Source organism: Cebus imitator, unplaced genomic scaffold (assembly GCF_001604975.1).
Source record: "Cebus imitator isolate Cc_AM_T3 unplaced genomic scaffold, Cebus_imitator-1.0 Scaffold117, whole genome shotgun sequence".
In the NCBI taxonomy this organism is placed as follows: Eukaryota; Metazoa; Chordata; class Mammalia; order Primates; family Cebidae; genus Cebus; species Cebus imitator.
In genome coordinates this window covers 7,843,329-7,858,869 of record NW_016107432.1, presented here as the reverse complement: position 1 = coordinate 7,858,869, position 15,541 = coordinate 7,843,329, and the positions used below count along the sequence as shown (strand labels likewise).

Sequence of the window (15,541 nt, the reverse complement as noted above, 5' to 3'; positions counted from 1 at the left end):
TCTGTTTCAAACCTGTGATTTCAGATATCATTTTTTGTACTCTTCTTATCTGATGACAAAGGCAACAGAGATTCATTTACACAAATTTGGAAGATACTGGAAGGCACAAAGGAAAAAATTTTTTAAATTACCTGTAGACCCTCCAGGAATAAGCAATGCTAACATTTGATCTATTTCCTCAAGTTATTGTTATTTATATGTACTCATTTACTAAGAGTCCCTTCCTTCCCTCCTTCCTTCCTTTCTTCCTTCCTTCCTTCCTTCCTTCCTTCCTTCCTTCCTTCCTTCTTTCCTTCCTTCCTTCCGTTATTTTTATTTATATGTACTCATTTACTAAAGCAAGAGTTCTTCCTTCCTTCCCCCTTCCCTCCCTCTCTCCTTCCCTCCTTCCCTCCTTCCCTCCCTCCCTCCTTCCTTCCTTCCTTCACTAAATAGACAGTGACTGAAAGATTGAAGGCTGGATACTATTATTTAATCCTGTTTCTTTTTTTATTACCATTATCTACTAAAGCTTTCTGAGGTCATCAAATATTCATTAACATAACTTTGAAACTGAATAGCAACAATAAAACCAACCTATAATTTTTATATTATGTTATATTGTTATAATGTCAATATAATTTAATCAATGATGCAACACAACTAACCATCATTGATTAGGCACTTAACCTGTACTGGTTTTCTTTCTATTTTACTCCTCACAATAATTGTAAGATGAGGACTGTTTCACGTCCTCCTTCGACAGGTGAATACAATGAGTAGTAAGAGGTTGAAGAACTTGTCCAGGGTCTCACAGTTAGTCTACGGATCTATGCAGGGCTGTCCCCTGACAATGCCCACATGTGCATCTCCCATTCTGCCACACAGATTTTTCTTCATAGTGATTAAAGCATTTACCCATTTTCCAGTTGTTGTGCTCAGCATTGGACATTTAGTCTTTCTGATATACATGGTCCGCTTACTTGGCCAATAATACAGTCTCCCATTTTACAAATGAGAAAACTGAAGCTGTGAAAGGTCAAATCCTCAGGGAGTGACAGAAGCCAGAATGAACCCAGAACTCTGATTCCAAATACCAAGGACTTTGAGATTTTTAATTAAAGTAATGCATGTCCAAAGCTTAAAGGCAAAGAACTGAGTGAACTTTAGGGCATAAGACAACAGACCTTGCTCACTCTTCCTTATCCCTTTATATGGACTTGTGTCCCTACTCAAATCTCATCTTGAATTCCCACATGTTGTGGGAGGTAATTGAATCATGGGAGCTGGTCTTTCCTGTGCTGTTCTTGTGGTAGTGAATAAGTCTCATTAAATCTGATGGTTTTAAATGTGGGAGTTTCCCTGCACAAAATCATTTTGCCTGCTGCCATCCATGTAAGGTGTGAATTGCTCCTCCTTGCCTTCTGCCATGATTGTGAAGCCTCCCTAGCCATGTGGAACTGTAAGTCTATGAAACCTGCTTCTGATATAAATTGCCCAGTCTCAGGTGTGTCTTTATTAGTGGTATGAAAATGGACTAACACAGTAAATTAGTACTGGGAGTGGGGTGCTCTGAAAAGATACCCAAAAATGTGGAAGCAACTTTGGAACTGGGTATCAGACAGATGTTGGAACAGTTTGGAGGGCTCAGAAGAAGACAGGAAAATGTGGGAAAGTTTGGAACGCCCTAGAGACTTGTTGAACAGCTTTGACCAAAATGCTGATAATGATATGGGTAATGAAATCCAGGCTGAGGTGGTCTCAGATATAGATGAGGAACTTGTTGGGAACTGGAGCAAAGGTGACTCTTGTTATGCTTTAGCAAAGATATCAGTGGCATTTTGCCCCTGCCTGAGAGATTCATGGAACTTTGAACTTAAACAGACGATTTAGGGTATCTGATGGAAGAAATTTCTAAGCAGCAAAGCAGTCAAGAGGTGCGTTAAAGGGGAAATGGAGCATAAAAGTTTGAAAAATTTGCAGCCTGACAATGTGATAGAAAAGAAAATCCCATTTTCTGAGGAGAAATTCAAACCAGTTGCAGAAATTTGCATGAGTTACAAGAAGCCTGATGTTAAACCCCAAGACAGTGGTGAAAATGTCTCCAGGGCACTTCAGAGGTCTTCATGGCAGCCCGTCCCATCACAGGCCCAGAGGCCTAGGAAGAAAAAGTGGTTTTATGGGCATGGCCCATAGCCCCCATGCTGTGTGCAGCCTAGGGACTTGGTCCCTGCCTTCCAGCCACTCCAGCCATGGCTGAAAGGGGCCAACATAGAGCCTGGGCTGTGGCTTCAGAGGGTGCAAGCTCCAAGCCTTAGCAGCTTCCACATGGTGTTGAGTCTGTGAGTGCACAAAAGTCAAGAATTGGGGTTTGGGAACCTCTGCCTGGATTTCAGAAGTTGTATGGAAATGGCTGGATGCCCAGGCAGAGGTGTGCTTCAGGGATGGGACCATCTTGGAGAACCTCTGCCAGGGCAGTGTGGAAGGGAAAAGTGGGGTTGGAGCTCCCACACAGAGTCCCTACTGGGGCATTGCCTAGTGGAGCTGTGAGAAGAAGGCCACCACCCTTCAGATCCCAGAATGGTTGATCCACTGACAACTTGTGCCATGCACCTGGAAAAGCTGCAGGCACTCAATGTCAGCCCATGAAAGCAGCCAGGAGGGGGGCTGTGCCTTCAAAACCACAGAGGTGGAGTTGCCCAAGGCTAGGGGAACCCACCGTTTGCATCAGCATGACCTGGATGTGAGACATGGAGTCAAAGGACATCATTTTGGAGCTTTAAGTTTGATTTGACTGCCTTGCTGGATTTTGGACTTGCACTGGGGCCTGTAGCCCCTTTCTCTTGGTCAATTTCTCCCATTTGGAATGGCTGTATTTACCCAATGCCTGTATTCACTGTACCTAGAAAGTAACTAACTGGCTTTTAATTTTACAGGCTCATAGGCAAAAGGGCCTTGCCTTGTTTCAGATGAGACTTGGGATTATGGACTTTTGAGTTAATGCTGAAATGAGTTAAGACTTTGGGGGACTGTTAGGAAGGCATGATTAATTTTGAAATGAGGACATGAGATTAGGGAGGGGCCAGGAGAATGATATTGCTTGGCTGTCCCCACCCAAATCTTATCTTGAATTTCCATGTGTTATGGGAGGTAACTGGTGGGAGGTAATTGAATCATGGGTCTTTCCCGTATGGTTCTCGTGAAAGTGAGTAAGTCTCATGGGATCTGATGGTTTTAAAAACAGGAGTTTCCCTGCACATGCTCTTTTTCTTTGCCTGCCACCATCCATGTAAGATGTGACTTACTCCTCCTTGCCTCTGCCATGATTGTGAGGCCTCCCCAATCATGTGGAACTGTAAATCCATGAAACCTTTTACCTGTATAAATCACCCAGTCTTAGTTATATCTTTATCAGCAGCATGGAAACAGATTAATACACCCCTCAATTCTTTTTCCAGAAACAACTACTTTCAATTGTTTAGCTATTTCTTATGATTTTAACGTTTATATTTCTAAAGGAACATTTTCAACTTCTCAGTGTTTTGTTATCCATTTTACATACTGACCTTCTAGTATGGAGATGAGGACTAAACTCTACTTCTTATATGTATGCACACACACACACACACACACACACACACTCACATTCTCTTCCTGTCTCTCCAGAGTGGCAGGGGCAGAATCTACACTCCCAACTAGAGAGCTGGCCAAATTATAGGCAACAGCTATTCTCAGACAGGCAACAGATGGCACAGGACTATGAATAAATGAAGCAGAATCACAGTTGCCTTTAGTGCTGGGAGGCAGTTTTAAGGCTACAGATCAGGGAGGGGAAACCCAAACAGGCCCCCAGTCTGGATGAGTTGAGGAGACAGATAATGGACTGAGACAACTACAATTTATGAGACAGAATACTGAAGAGGAAGCAGAGGTAGAGAGAGAAAGAACACTAGATAGCAACAGAAGAAGCTCCAAAAGTCTTTAAGTGATGATCTGTGCATACGATGAGGAAACTCTCAGAGCAGGAAAAGAACCAAGAAACAGTAGCTCCAAGCAATTCCCAAAGCTCACAAAGAGCCAGGAATATTTCATCTCCCCTCTGGCATGTGATAGATCAGCTAGAGTCCTCTGATGGATATTGCCGGTATTGGTCCTTTCTCACATTGCCACAAAGAAATACCTGAGACTGGGTATTTTTTAAAGGAAAGAGGCTTAATTGGCTCATGGTTCCACAGGATATACAGGAAGCATGATGCTAGCATCTGCTTGGCTACTGGGGAGGCCTCAGGAAGCCAAACCACTGCAGAAGGAGCAGGGGAAGCAGGCATGTCTCACGTGCCGGGAGCAGAAGCAAGTGGAGTTGGTGGGGGTGGGTGCTACACACTTTTAAACAAACAGATCTTGTGAGCACTCACTCACTATTGTGAGGACAGTACCAAAGGGGATGGTGCTAAACCGTTCATGAAAAACATGCCCCCATGATCCAATCACCTTCCACCTCCAACACTGGGGACTACAATTGAACGTGAGATTTGGTGCACACAGACCCAAACCGCATCATTGCCTTAGTACTGGGAATAAATTAACTCTGGACTTAACATGACAAGACTAAAAACCAAGTCTCAATACATCTGTAGCGGCAGAAAGTCTCTAGGGCTGGAGTGGGAGTAGGCAGGAACATGAAGTTTTTGGGGAGTGACTATAAGCAGATACAAGATTTTTGGAGACATAATAAAATGTTTCTAAAATTAGATTATAGTTACTATTGTACAACTCTGTCAATATACTAAAATTAAACTGTTCACTTTAAATAGGTGAACTCTAGAATATATAAATTATATCTTAAGTTTTTAAAAGAAAAAATAAAGCCTTAAACAATTCAACCGATCCCAACTGACTTCACAGCATGCCAGAACAAAATCTATTTACAAGAATCCAACAAAATCCAGCACCCAATGATGTAAAACTGCAATGTATGGCATGCAGTAAAAAATCCCCAGGCATGCAAAGAAGCAGGAAAATTTGACCCACATGCATGAAAAAAGTTCATCAGCAATAACTGACTTGGAAATGACAGAAATGAAAGAATTCACAGGTGAGGACATTGCAACAACCAATATGCATTGCCATATGCCAAAACCAGAGGGAAAAATAGGAACATGACAACGAAAGACATGGGAGGCAGAAAAAGGAATCACGCCACTTCCAGTTTCAGTCTGAACATGTAAAGAACTGGGAAGTTGGTGCTCCCACTCACAGGACAAGGAAAAAGTTGAGCAAATTGAAAATCAGTGGCTTTTCTTGGATCCCTCTGAGAACTGAGATCACAAAGCTAACCACTAGCTCCCCATCTGGAAAGACAAGCGCGCCTATAGAGTCACAGCTGAGACCTGTTTACCTGAAGTTAGCAGTGGCTGAAACCATAACCAGTAAGAAAACTTCATGGTCACATTGACGAATTGCTGAGGGCTGAAAGTGGACTTGGGTAACCTGCCCTATAAGAAATGTTAGAAGTTCCGGAAGAAACTCTAAGGGCCTAGAGTCTTAGGGGATCCCTCAGTGTTTGTTTGGTTTTACCTATAGCAACCTTAACAGATTCTCATGATGAAGAGATAAGAAAGATCCCCTCTTGGCTCTGGAAGAAAGAGTAGAAAAGCAAGCATTGTGTAATAAGCCCGAAGCATCTGCATGACTTTAATAGACCTTATCCCGTCCCCCCACCCCACACCACCAAAGGAAAGGCATTTTCCTGTCTCCAGCCCCCTCCGTCTTTCCTGTCTCACTTGAGATAACAGAGAAGAAGCTAAGAAACACTTGTGAAGGTCACAGCCTGAGACAGAGAAGACTGGGAATACCTGAAGTCTATCACAGCCAGAAGCCCCTCCAGAGTATTTTGAGGCCAATCCCAGACAACATATAATTTCATCCATAAATATTTGTGTGCATCTCCAAAAGATGAGTCCTTTTTATACAAGCCAACTCTTAACTCTAAGAAAAACAAAAAGTTACACAAAGAAGGAAATGTATTTAACTCAAATGCATTATAGGGCTCAGCTTTAAATAAAAATTTGTTATTAGTTATAACGTTGTAAATGCCAAATATTTACTTAAAATTGTGCTTTAATTGCATTAGATAACTAGAAAGAGGAAGGGTGTGTGTGTGTGTGTCTTTACACACGCATGTGTATAAGAAGGAGAGTGGAGTCATCACCTCCATAGTAGAAGGTCAATATATAAAAGGGATAAATAGGGAATAAGTACAGTCACCAAAATCATTTTAAGTATAACTGATATGCTGGGAGAGATAAAATAGAGTAAGATAAAATGATTAACCAAAACCAGAGAAAGCAGAAAAAGGAAGAGGAGGGAAATAAGCGATTCAGCAATGAATGGAAAGCACTTGCAAACATGGCTGATATTAATCCAACTATATTAATAAGCACTTAAAATGTGAACGGACTAAAAACATCAATTAAAGATAGAGATTGAGAGGATTTTTTTTAAAAGATACAAATATACGTTGTGTACCAAAAACCCACTCGGATTATAAAAATGGAGACAGGTTAAAAGTAAATGGATGGAGAAAGATATGCCTTGCTAACACTAACTAAAAGAGCTGGGATAGCTATATTGCCTCCAGACAAAACAGACCTCAGAACAAGGAAATTTAACAAGGATAAAGAAGGGGAATAGATATGGCAAAGGGATCAATTCATCACCATATATAAGGCATAATGTGATGGAACTGCAAGGAAAAACAGACAAATCCACTACTATAGTTGGAATCAGTAAGAACATAGTTGGCCCGAACAGCACTGTCAATCAACTTGATCTAACGATTATAGAATAATCTCTCCCACAAGTACAGAATATACAATCTTCTCAAGTTTGCATGAAATATTCACCGAGATAGGCCACATAATGACAAACTTAAAATAATAGAAATTATACAAAATATGCTCTCAGATCACCATAGAATTAAACTAGAAATCAATAAAAGAGAAATGAATAGAATATACCATAATATATGCAGATTAAATAACACATTTCTAAACAATACATGAGACAACAAAGTCTCAAGAGAACTGTAAAAATATTTTGAACCACATGAAAATGAAACTACAACTTATCCCAGTTTGTGTATGAAATAAAAGAAGTGCCTAAAGGGAGACTTATACTATTAAATGCATATATTGGAAAAGAAGGAAGACCTAAAATTAATAATCTAAACTTCTACCTTAGGACACTAAAGAAAAATGAGCAATTTAAAGCTAAAGCAATCAGAAAAATATGATAATAGAAAATAGAGCAAAAATCAGTGAAGATGAAAATAGAGAAAATTCTATGAAACCAGAAGCTGGTTCTCTGAAAATGTTAAGTATAATTGACAAAGAGCTGAACACACTAACCAAGAAAAAAAGAAAACATGCAAATTACCAATATCAGAAATGAAAGAGCAGTCTCATCACTGATCCCATGGACAGTGAAAGCAACATAAAAGAATACTGTGAACAACTCCATGCCCACAATTTGGATAACTTAGGTGAAATGAATGAATCCCTTGAAAGACACAAACTACAAAAATTCACACAACATGATGTAAACTAGATCAATATGTATCTACTAAAGAAACTTAATTTGGTAACCTTCCAAGAAAAGAAATCCCCAGACTCAGATCATTTTACTGGTGAATTTTAGTAAACATTTAAGGAAGAAATAATACCAATTTTCCATAATCTCTTCTAGAAAATAAAAACAGAAAGTATACTTCTTAATTAATAGGGCCGGTATAACTGTAATATAAAAATAGATAAAATACAAGAAAGCAAAACTAGAGACCTATATCTCTCAAGAACATAGATGAACAAATCTTGAACAATATATTTACAAATTAAATCCAATAATTTATAAAAAGAATGATACACCATGACCAAGTGGGATTTATCCCAGGTATGCAAGCCTAGTTCAATATTCTGAAATCGTTTAATGGAATACATCACATCAACAGGCTAAAGAAAAAATTATATAATCATATCAATTAATTCATAAAAGTATTTGATGACATTTAATATACACATATGATAAAATCTCTCAGCACACTATAATTAGAGAGGCACTTCCTCAACTTGATAAAAAAAATACAAAAAAACCCTATAGCTAACCTCATACTTCAATAATGAGAAATTGGATGCTTCCCCTTCAGATCTAGAGTAGGGCAAAGATGTTCTCTTATTACTTCTATTCAATATTACATGGGTATCCTAGCTAGTGTAATGAGACTAAAATAGGATATAAAACATACAAATTGAAAAGGAATAAATAAAATTGTCTTTGTTCTCCGATGACATAATTATCTATATAGAACTGACCAAAAAAAAAAAAAAAAAAACCCTAAAACTAATTGGTGAGTGTAGTAAGGTTGCAGGATACAGCGTTAATATTCAAAAATTGATTGCTTTCCTAGATATCAGAAATAAACGATTAGAATTTGAAATGTTAAAATACCATTTAAAATAACACCAAAATAATAAAATAATTAGGTTCAAATCTAAAAATATGTACAGGATCTGTATGCAGAAAGCTATAAAACTCGGATGAAGGAAATCAAAAGATCTAAACAAACAGAGGAATAGTATTTCATGTTCATGGTTTGGAAGATTCAATATTGTGGAGATATCAATTCTTCCCAGCCAGACTTATAGAATCTATAGATCTATAGAATATCAATTAAAATTTTAGCAAGTTATTTTGCAGATATTGACAAACTGATCCTAAAGTATATGTGGAATGGAAAACAAAGTTGGAGAATTCATACTACCTAATTTCAAGAGTTACTATATAGCTACAGTAATCAAGATAGTGTGATATTGAAGGACAGACACATAGATCATTGGAACAGAACAGAGAGCCCAGAAACAGATCCACACAAATATAGTTAGCTGACCTTTGACAAATTCCAATCATAAGGACGTTTTAGAAAAGGCAAAACTGTAGAGATAGTAAAATGATCAGTGATTGCCAGGGGTCCACGTGGAGGAGGTAAAGACTGAATATGTGGAACACAGGAAGTTGTTTAGGGTAGTAAAACTACTTTGTATGATACTACAATTGTGGATACATGGCACTATGTGCTTATTAAAATGATTGTATATCATTTTATACAAATTTATATCATTTTATACAATCATTTTAACAAATACATAGTGCCATGTAAATACAAAGTTGACTTTATCATATGCAAATTTAAAAAATTGTTTAAGAAATCCAGAGAATTCTGGGAAGCAATGCAGAATGTGACAAAATAATGTAACTGCATTTCAAATGTAAGAAACAACTTCACCGAAAAGGTTGGAAGAAAAAGATGCTGACCTAAATAATTTAAATGAATAAAGTCTTTAAAACTAAATGTCAAAGAAACTGCACATAAGGACTCTACTGAGAAAGCTGTTTCCCACATGGGTCCAGGTTATCAACCCTAATAATGCTGCACGTGTGTACTGGAACTGAACACTTAAGTAAATGGCTGGGAAAAGATGGCAGTCAGGTTTTTCATGGTTGGAATGGAGAGGAGAAGGGCCAGGTGTGGTGGCTCACACCTGTAATCCAAGCACTTTGGGAGGCCAAAGTGGGAGGATCATTTGAGTCTCGGAGTTTGAGAGCAGCCTGGGCAACATAGTGGGAACCTGTCCCTACAATAATAATAATAATGAATAATAATAATTGCTGGATGCAGTGGTATGCATCTGTAGTCCCAGCTACTTGAGAGGTTGAGGTAGGAGGATCACTTAAACCCGGGAAGCCAAGGCTGCAATAAATTGTGATTGTACCACTGCATTCCAGCCTGGGTGACAGAGTAAGATCAAGTCTCAAAAAAAAAAAAAGATAAAAAAGAAAAGGGGAGAAGGCCAGAATGATCCATTTGGCAATGGATTCATGCTGGAGACATCAGTAAATTCATATTTAGCTTAACATAGACACAGATTATCACATGTGAAAATATTAATGTGTATGTGTATATAAACAGGTTAGTATGCACACATATATTTTCTTGCTCTGTCAGCCTCGAGGGCCTAAAAGCAACAACACTGCAGTAACAACAAGCACATCTAGTGCTCAGATTTTGGTTTCTAATACCGTTCTCCAATACAAGGAATCAGACTCCTTGGAGAAATGTCTGATTCTAGTACTGAGACAGGAAACACAGAAGATGAGAATTTTTTTATAGTGCTCATTTGTTATAATGTTCACCTTTTAGACGATCTTATAGTGTCATAAAATAAGGAAGTACTCAGAAAAACTTAAAAATGTGCACTGATGGGGTTATGTTAAAGGGATATGGAAGACAACAGAATGAGCTCCCAATGTTCAAAGCTGGAAAAATTGGGGAAACAAACTGTTATTTGCTTATAACTCAAAGTGTAAAATAAATATCCATGAGTCCATACTGATTTAAAAAAAATTGAAAAATAAATGGAGATCATCTCCCATGCAGAATTCCAAATAATCTATGTAGACACTTTGCCCTCGTGGAGGTGGAATTATGTCCCTATTCCTTAAATGTGTGCTGCTCATACTGACTTCCTTCCGAAGAGTGCAATGTGGAAATGTAGAAGAGTTATAAGCACCAACTGACCCTGCCAGGTGTGACCTCACTCCCAAATTCCCATGGCAGGATTTTCATATGTGTGTCTTACCCTTTGCATTTACCAATTTTTTATTTTTGTGTCAGTCAATGCAACTAGATCAAACTCCTTGAAGACAGAATATACAGGGAGCTGAGCCCCACAGAGACTTAGGAAATTTATCAACTTTGCCCAGTTTGTAAGTAACAAAACCCGTACTTGAGCTCAAGTCCTCTCAGTCCAAGTCCCTTGGAGCTTCTCTCTCATGATTAAGCTTCCGTGTGAAGATACAGCCCTTCAAGAAAACTGCCTTCACCTAGAGTGGCAAAAGGAATGAAAGAAGCAGTTTGTTCTCACATTGTTATAAGGAAATACGTGAGACTTGGTAATTTATACAGAAAAGGGGTTAAACTGACTCACAGTTCGGCATGACTGGGAAGGCCTCAGGAAACTTACAACCATGGCAGAAGATGAAGGGAAAGAACAGCATCTTCTTCACAGGGCAGCAGGAAGGAGAAGGAATGTCAGCAGGGGAAATGCCAGACACTTACAAAACCATCAGATCTCGTGAGACTCACTCCCAAGAACAGTATGAGGGAAACTGCCTCCATGATCCAATTATCTCCACCTGGTCCTGCCCTTGAGACATGGGGATTATAGGGATAACAATTCATGGTGAGATTTAGGTGGGGACACAGAGCCAAACCATATTATATTGAATTTATTTTTGTGAAGTTGTTAAAATATAATCAAATAAATAAACTACCTTATTGCCCACCAACATTTCATCAACACTATAGACATAATATCTAGTATCTTCACTCTTTACAACATCCCTATTCTAAAGTAAGGCATTAGGACCTCTGTTTTACAGATGAAGAGACTGAAGTTCAGAGTGGTAAAGTAACTGCTGAAAAGTTGCAGAGCCACAATTTACACCCAGTCTATCTGATTCCAGAAACAGGCTTTCTCCAACACATCTTGGCATTTTTTTGTGCAGTAATTTTACAAAGGATAAATCAGCAGTTAGTCTTTATTAACACAAGGAGTTATTGGTTCAAACACTAGATTTTGAGCAGCTTGGGCACCTCCTGTTGTTAATAGCCTCTTCAATCAGGCTTCAGCCTATAATTTTGAGCTATTTTTTGAAATCTTTGCATGCAATCTACTTTCAACTATGCATAATTCTAGCAGAGCCCTTGTAGATGCAGGAAATGATCAGAAATGCAGACATTTGCCTTAAAAAGGAAGAGAAGGACATAGATGTTGTAGACTTTATAGATCCAGATGTATCTACCTGCCCAGTAACACATGGCTCACAAGTAGTGGAGCAGGATTTGAACTCCAGTCTGTTTATTCCCAGGACCATGCATTCTCCACTCTGCTGTCCTGTGTGTAAAAATCATTGCTCTTTCTCTGTCCTCACTCAAGGCCCATTGGACATTCTGATTGATGGGAAAACTGGCGCCATCATCTCTTCTCCTCTGCATTCAAACTGCTTACCTGCACATTCCTGCCAATGCAGCCAGTCAAGTGGCAGCTGAAGATGGTGCACAGCTGCTGTCCCCTGGGAGAAGTGCAACCCAGTCAAGGTCCCTGTCCCGGTGCTGCCTTCATGCTAATAGGAAACTGCAAATAAGACTTAGTCTTCTTGTTGCCAATGGAAATGGGACATCCAAGGCAGATAAGTTAGGAGACTCAGGTTCAAATTGAGGATTCCTCCCATAGAGGTGGTTTGATTGTAGGCAAATTATTTAAACTCTGAGTCTCAGCTTCCTTGGCAGTAAAATGGGAATAGGGATACTCACCTTGCTGGGGTATAAGTGACCATTAAAAAGTAGGTTAAAGTTGTTGGTGGAAGGGTCTAGCAGCACCTCTCATGTGACAGATGTTTGATCTTTTATCAATCATCCCTTTCTTCCCTTGCTGGTGAGAGGATACCCATCCTCATCATCCCCTCCTATCAGGAAATACCCACTGTAATTGTATTATCTGCCTTGCTGATACCATATGTGGTCCAGCCCCAGTGAGACATCACTGGCCTCAGGCACTGCTGTGTGGATGGAAAGGGTCAGCACTTACACAGGCGCCTGGTGAATCACAAGGACTTGACATAGTCTATTTATAGGTAACCGTGTGAGGGCTGTTATGTGTCCATGGATCAAGGCCAGGACAAAGGATAAAGTTTGGGGGCCATAAAGCGTGAATCCTGATTTTCCTATTTATTAGCTTTATGATCTTGTAAAAATCACTTCAGTTTTCTATGCCATTGAATTTCCTCATTTGTAAAATGGGAAAATAACCCTGATTTGAATTGGTGAAGGTAGACCCCAGGGGCTGGCACATTTTTTTGGCAACTGGAGTGATGGAGGGTGAATCTCTCTATTGAACACCACACAGGGAAGAAAACACAAGACATGGTTACAAATAAATACCTCTTACGTAAAGCAAACATGGGTTTCATTAGAAAGAGCTTTGTGCAAAACACATTTATTTTTTAAAGTTCCCTTTATAAAAATAGAATAGGTAAGAAACACAAAACATTAAGAGCAGAGAATCTGGCTATCACCACACAGCCCATACCTTATTCAGCAGAGGATGTTGTGTGGATTGCAGGGTAGGGGTCTCCCTCAGGGGCCTGGGGAGGTGGGGCTGAAAGGGAGTACTCATGTCCTTGTGATATGGAAGACAGTGGGCCATCTGGAAATTCATGAGACAAGATTAAACCAAGTCAGTGAAAGTGGGCATGCACTGGGGGTTCTGTGCCTTCTGCATGTGCAATCTATATTTGCGAGTTGTACATTATAAGCACACACACACACACACAGACTGCTTGGCAGGAGAAAATAATCCCTTCTGTCATCAGGTGCTCCCGTGGGGCTTTCCCTTGGGCTAGTCCATGCCCAAGGCCTGTGTGGCCTTTTTGGCATTCAGAAAGTTCTTCTTTTTCCTGGGAGGAACGCGCAGTGAGATCTCTGGCTCCTTTGGATTTCTGAATATAAAGAGCTTCTCTCCTGTGTTTAATATATCAATGGTTTCTGCCCCTACAATGGATACAGGGGCCAGTTCGCCAATGGGCTCCAGTGACAGGTGTGGCCAACCTCCTTTTCCAGAGAATATCATCCTCTCTCTGAGAGGGAGACATGTCCTCTTTAATATGCTAAAGAAGGAAGAAAAGAACAAATTCAACATTTTTGGTAATGTACCCTCCAGAGTGTGCTGAGTTCTCCAAGAGAATCCCCCTTTGAGTCCTGAATTCCCCAATCCAATGCCATTTTAAGGAAAGGTTATTTTCCTCCTTGGTCACCAGATTGCTGTAAAATTAGCAGAAGCCTGTGACAGTGGTGCACGGCAGTCATCCTGGCTCACGACCATTCCATCTTCAGGAGTTTTGAGAGCCCACTTTCATCACGTTGTTCGTGTGACATCAGATCGGCCATGGTGGGAATATTTACACCATGGAAATTGGCAAATGCTGCAAATCAGAAACCACCATTCCCCCTCCCCACCAGCCAATGGTTAAACATTTATGAGTACACCTTATGGGACTCACACTAAAAGCAGCCTGATGAAACCTGGTTACAAAGCAACAGTTAGAAGTCAGGCACAATGTGCTTGCCATAGAAGAGTGCAGTACACTTTGAGAATGTTCCATAAAAAGGGTGCTGGAATCTTGGCCATGGGTAGTGCAACCTCTGACTCCCAGGGTGCTCTTGATAGTGACCATGACCAACACCAAGAGCCCTATACATCCTGAAAGCCACAATGCTCTCTCTCTGCCCAAGCAGGGCAGAACAAGGTCATGTCATGGGGGATGCACCTGCTGCATGTCACTGGCAGGCTTGCTGACCCTCCCAGAGGCATGTGGCAGATTCTGCTCCATTGCCATCACCACTAATTACTGCCCTTGCAACTAATACATCTGCACAAGGATTCAAACCCAGCTCCGTCTCTCCACCATAGATCCATGGTGCCTCTGGACAGAGCAAAGGCCATCACAGTGAGCCAGGAGAGTGGGACCATCATGTTTCTTGATCTGAATCCACTCCACTTCTATTAGTGCAGCCTAGGAATGTTCCTAATGGTATACTTTAGAGTTCCACAGATGGAATTTAATTTTCTTTATCTAGGATTGCATGTACTTCTTTTGGCCAATATCCTGATCTAACTTAGATCTGAGACTATATTATGATAACCAGGCTACTAATGGTTCCAAGTTTTTATCATGAACAATCCATGAAGCTTGGTCTCAGCACCTTCAACTTAGCTCTGCGCAGTTGTGGAAGGGGCAGGACTGAGGTAGAGACGTCCCCTGAACAGCCCTGCTTCTGGAGTACACATTGATAGCACTGTTCAACCCCTTAGGAATCTCCCTGATGCTGCTTTTTGTTTACATCTTCTCTAGCTGGAATCACAGGAGACACTTGGTCAACAGTCTGCAGAAATCTAAGACCGCTCCGCCCCTCACTTCCCTCTGCTCTCTAGGTGTGTGATAGCCACAGCCAAGGAAAAATGCATTGGGTTGAAGGTAAAAAGCACGAGGTTGGAAGTTTAAGGAAATAAAGGGAGTCAGTGAGGCAGCCCCAAAGCTCATGGTCACTGTTTACCATCCGCAGGCCTGGGGCCTCTTCTTCTGACCCCACCACCCCGAGTTTCCATTTTATCATCCCCACTTTCTGGAAGGCTTCATGCAGCAAGACATAAAAGGGCTTTGTGAACAGTAGCCTAAGCAGCTATAAGGAATTCTTCTAATTACATCCCATTACAAATAGCTGTTAGCTAAAATAAATACAGTAACTTAAATGCTAATAAATGTTGAGAACATTCTCTCACTGGTAGCCACAAGCTCATCTTCAGCTTCTAAATCCAGCCCACTAAATAAAGATTTGTCTTCAGGGTCACAAATCTTTGTCTGTTTGCAGCAATCTCCTTTTCCTTGT

General features: G+C 40.2%; 1 protein-coding gene across 2 annotated transcripts in view; it reads right to left on the bottom strand.

Annotated features, from left to right (window-relative positions):
• Positions 1–13,055: 13,055 nt before the first annotated feature.
• The window catches only part of EVC2 (EvC ciliary complex subunit 2), a 159,034-nt gene continuing 156,548 nt past the window's right edge, over positions 13,056–15,541 (bottom strand). Inside the window, exon 22 of one of the 2 annotated variants that reach the window (XM_017539147.2) lies at positions 13,056–13,761. In XM_017539147.2, the coding sequence (XP_017394636.1) occupies positions 13,494–13,761 (268 nt within the window). In that variant the 3' untranslated portion in view covers positions 13,056–13,493. The remainder of the gene's footprint in view (positions 13,762–15,541) is intronic. The other variant, XR_001828310.2, reaches the window with a different exon arrangement.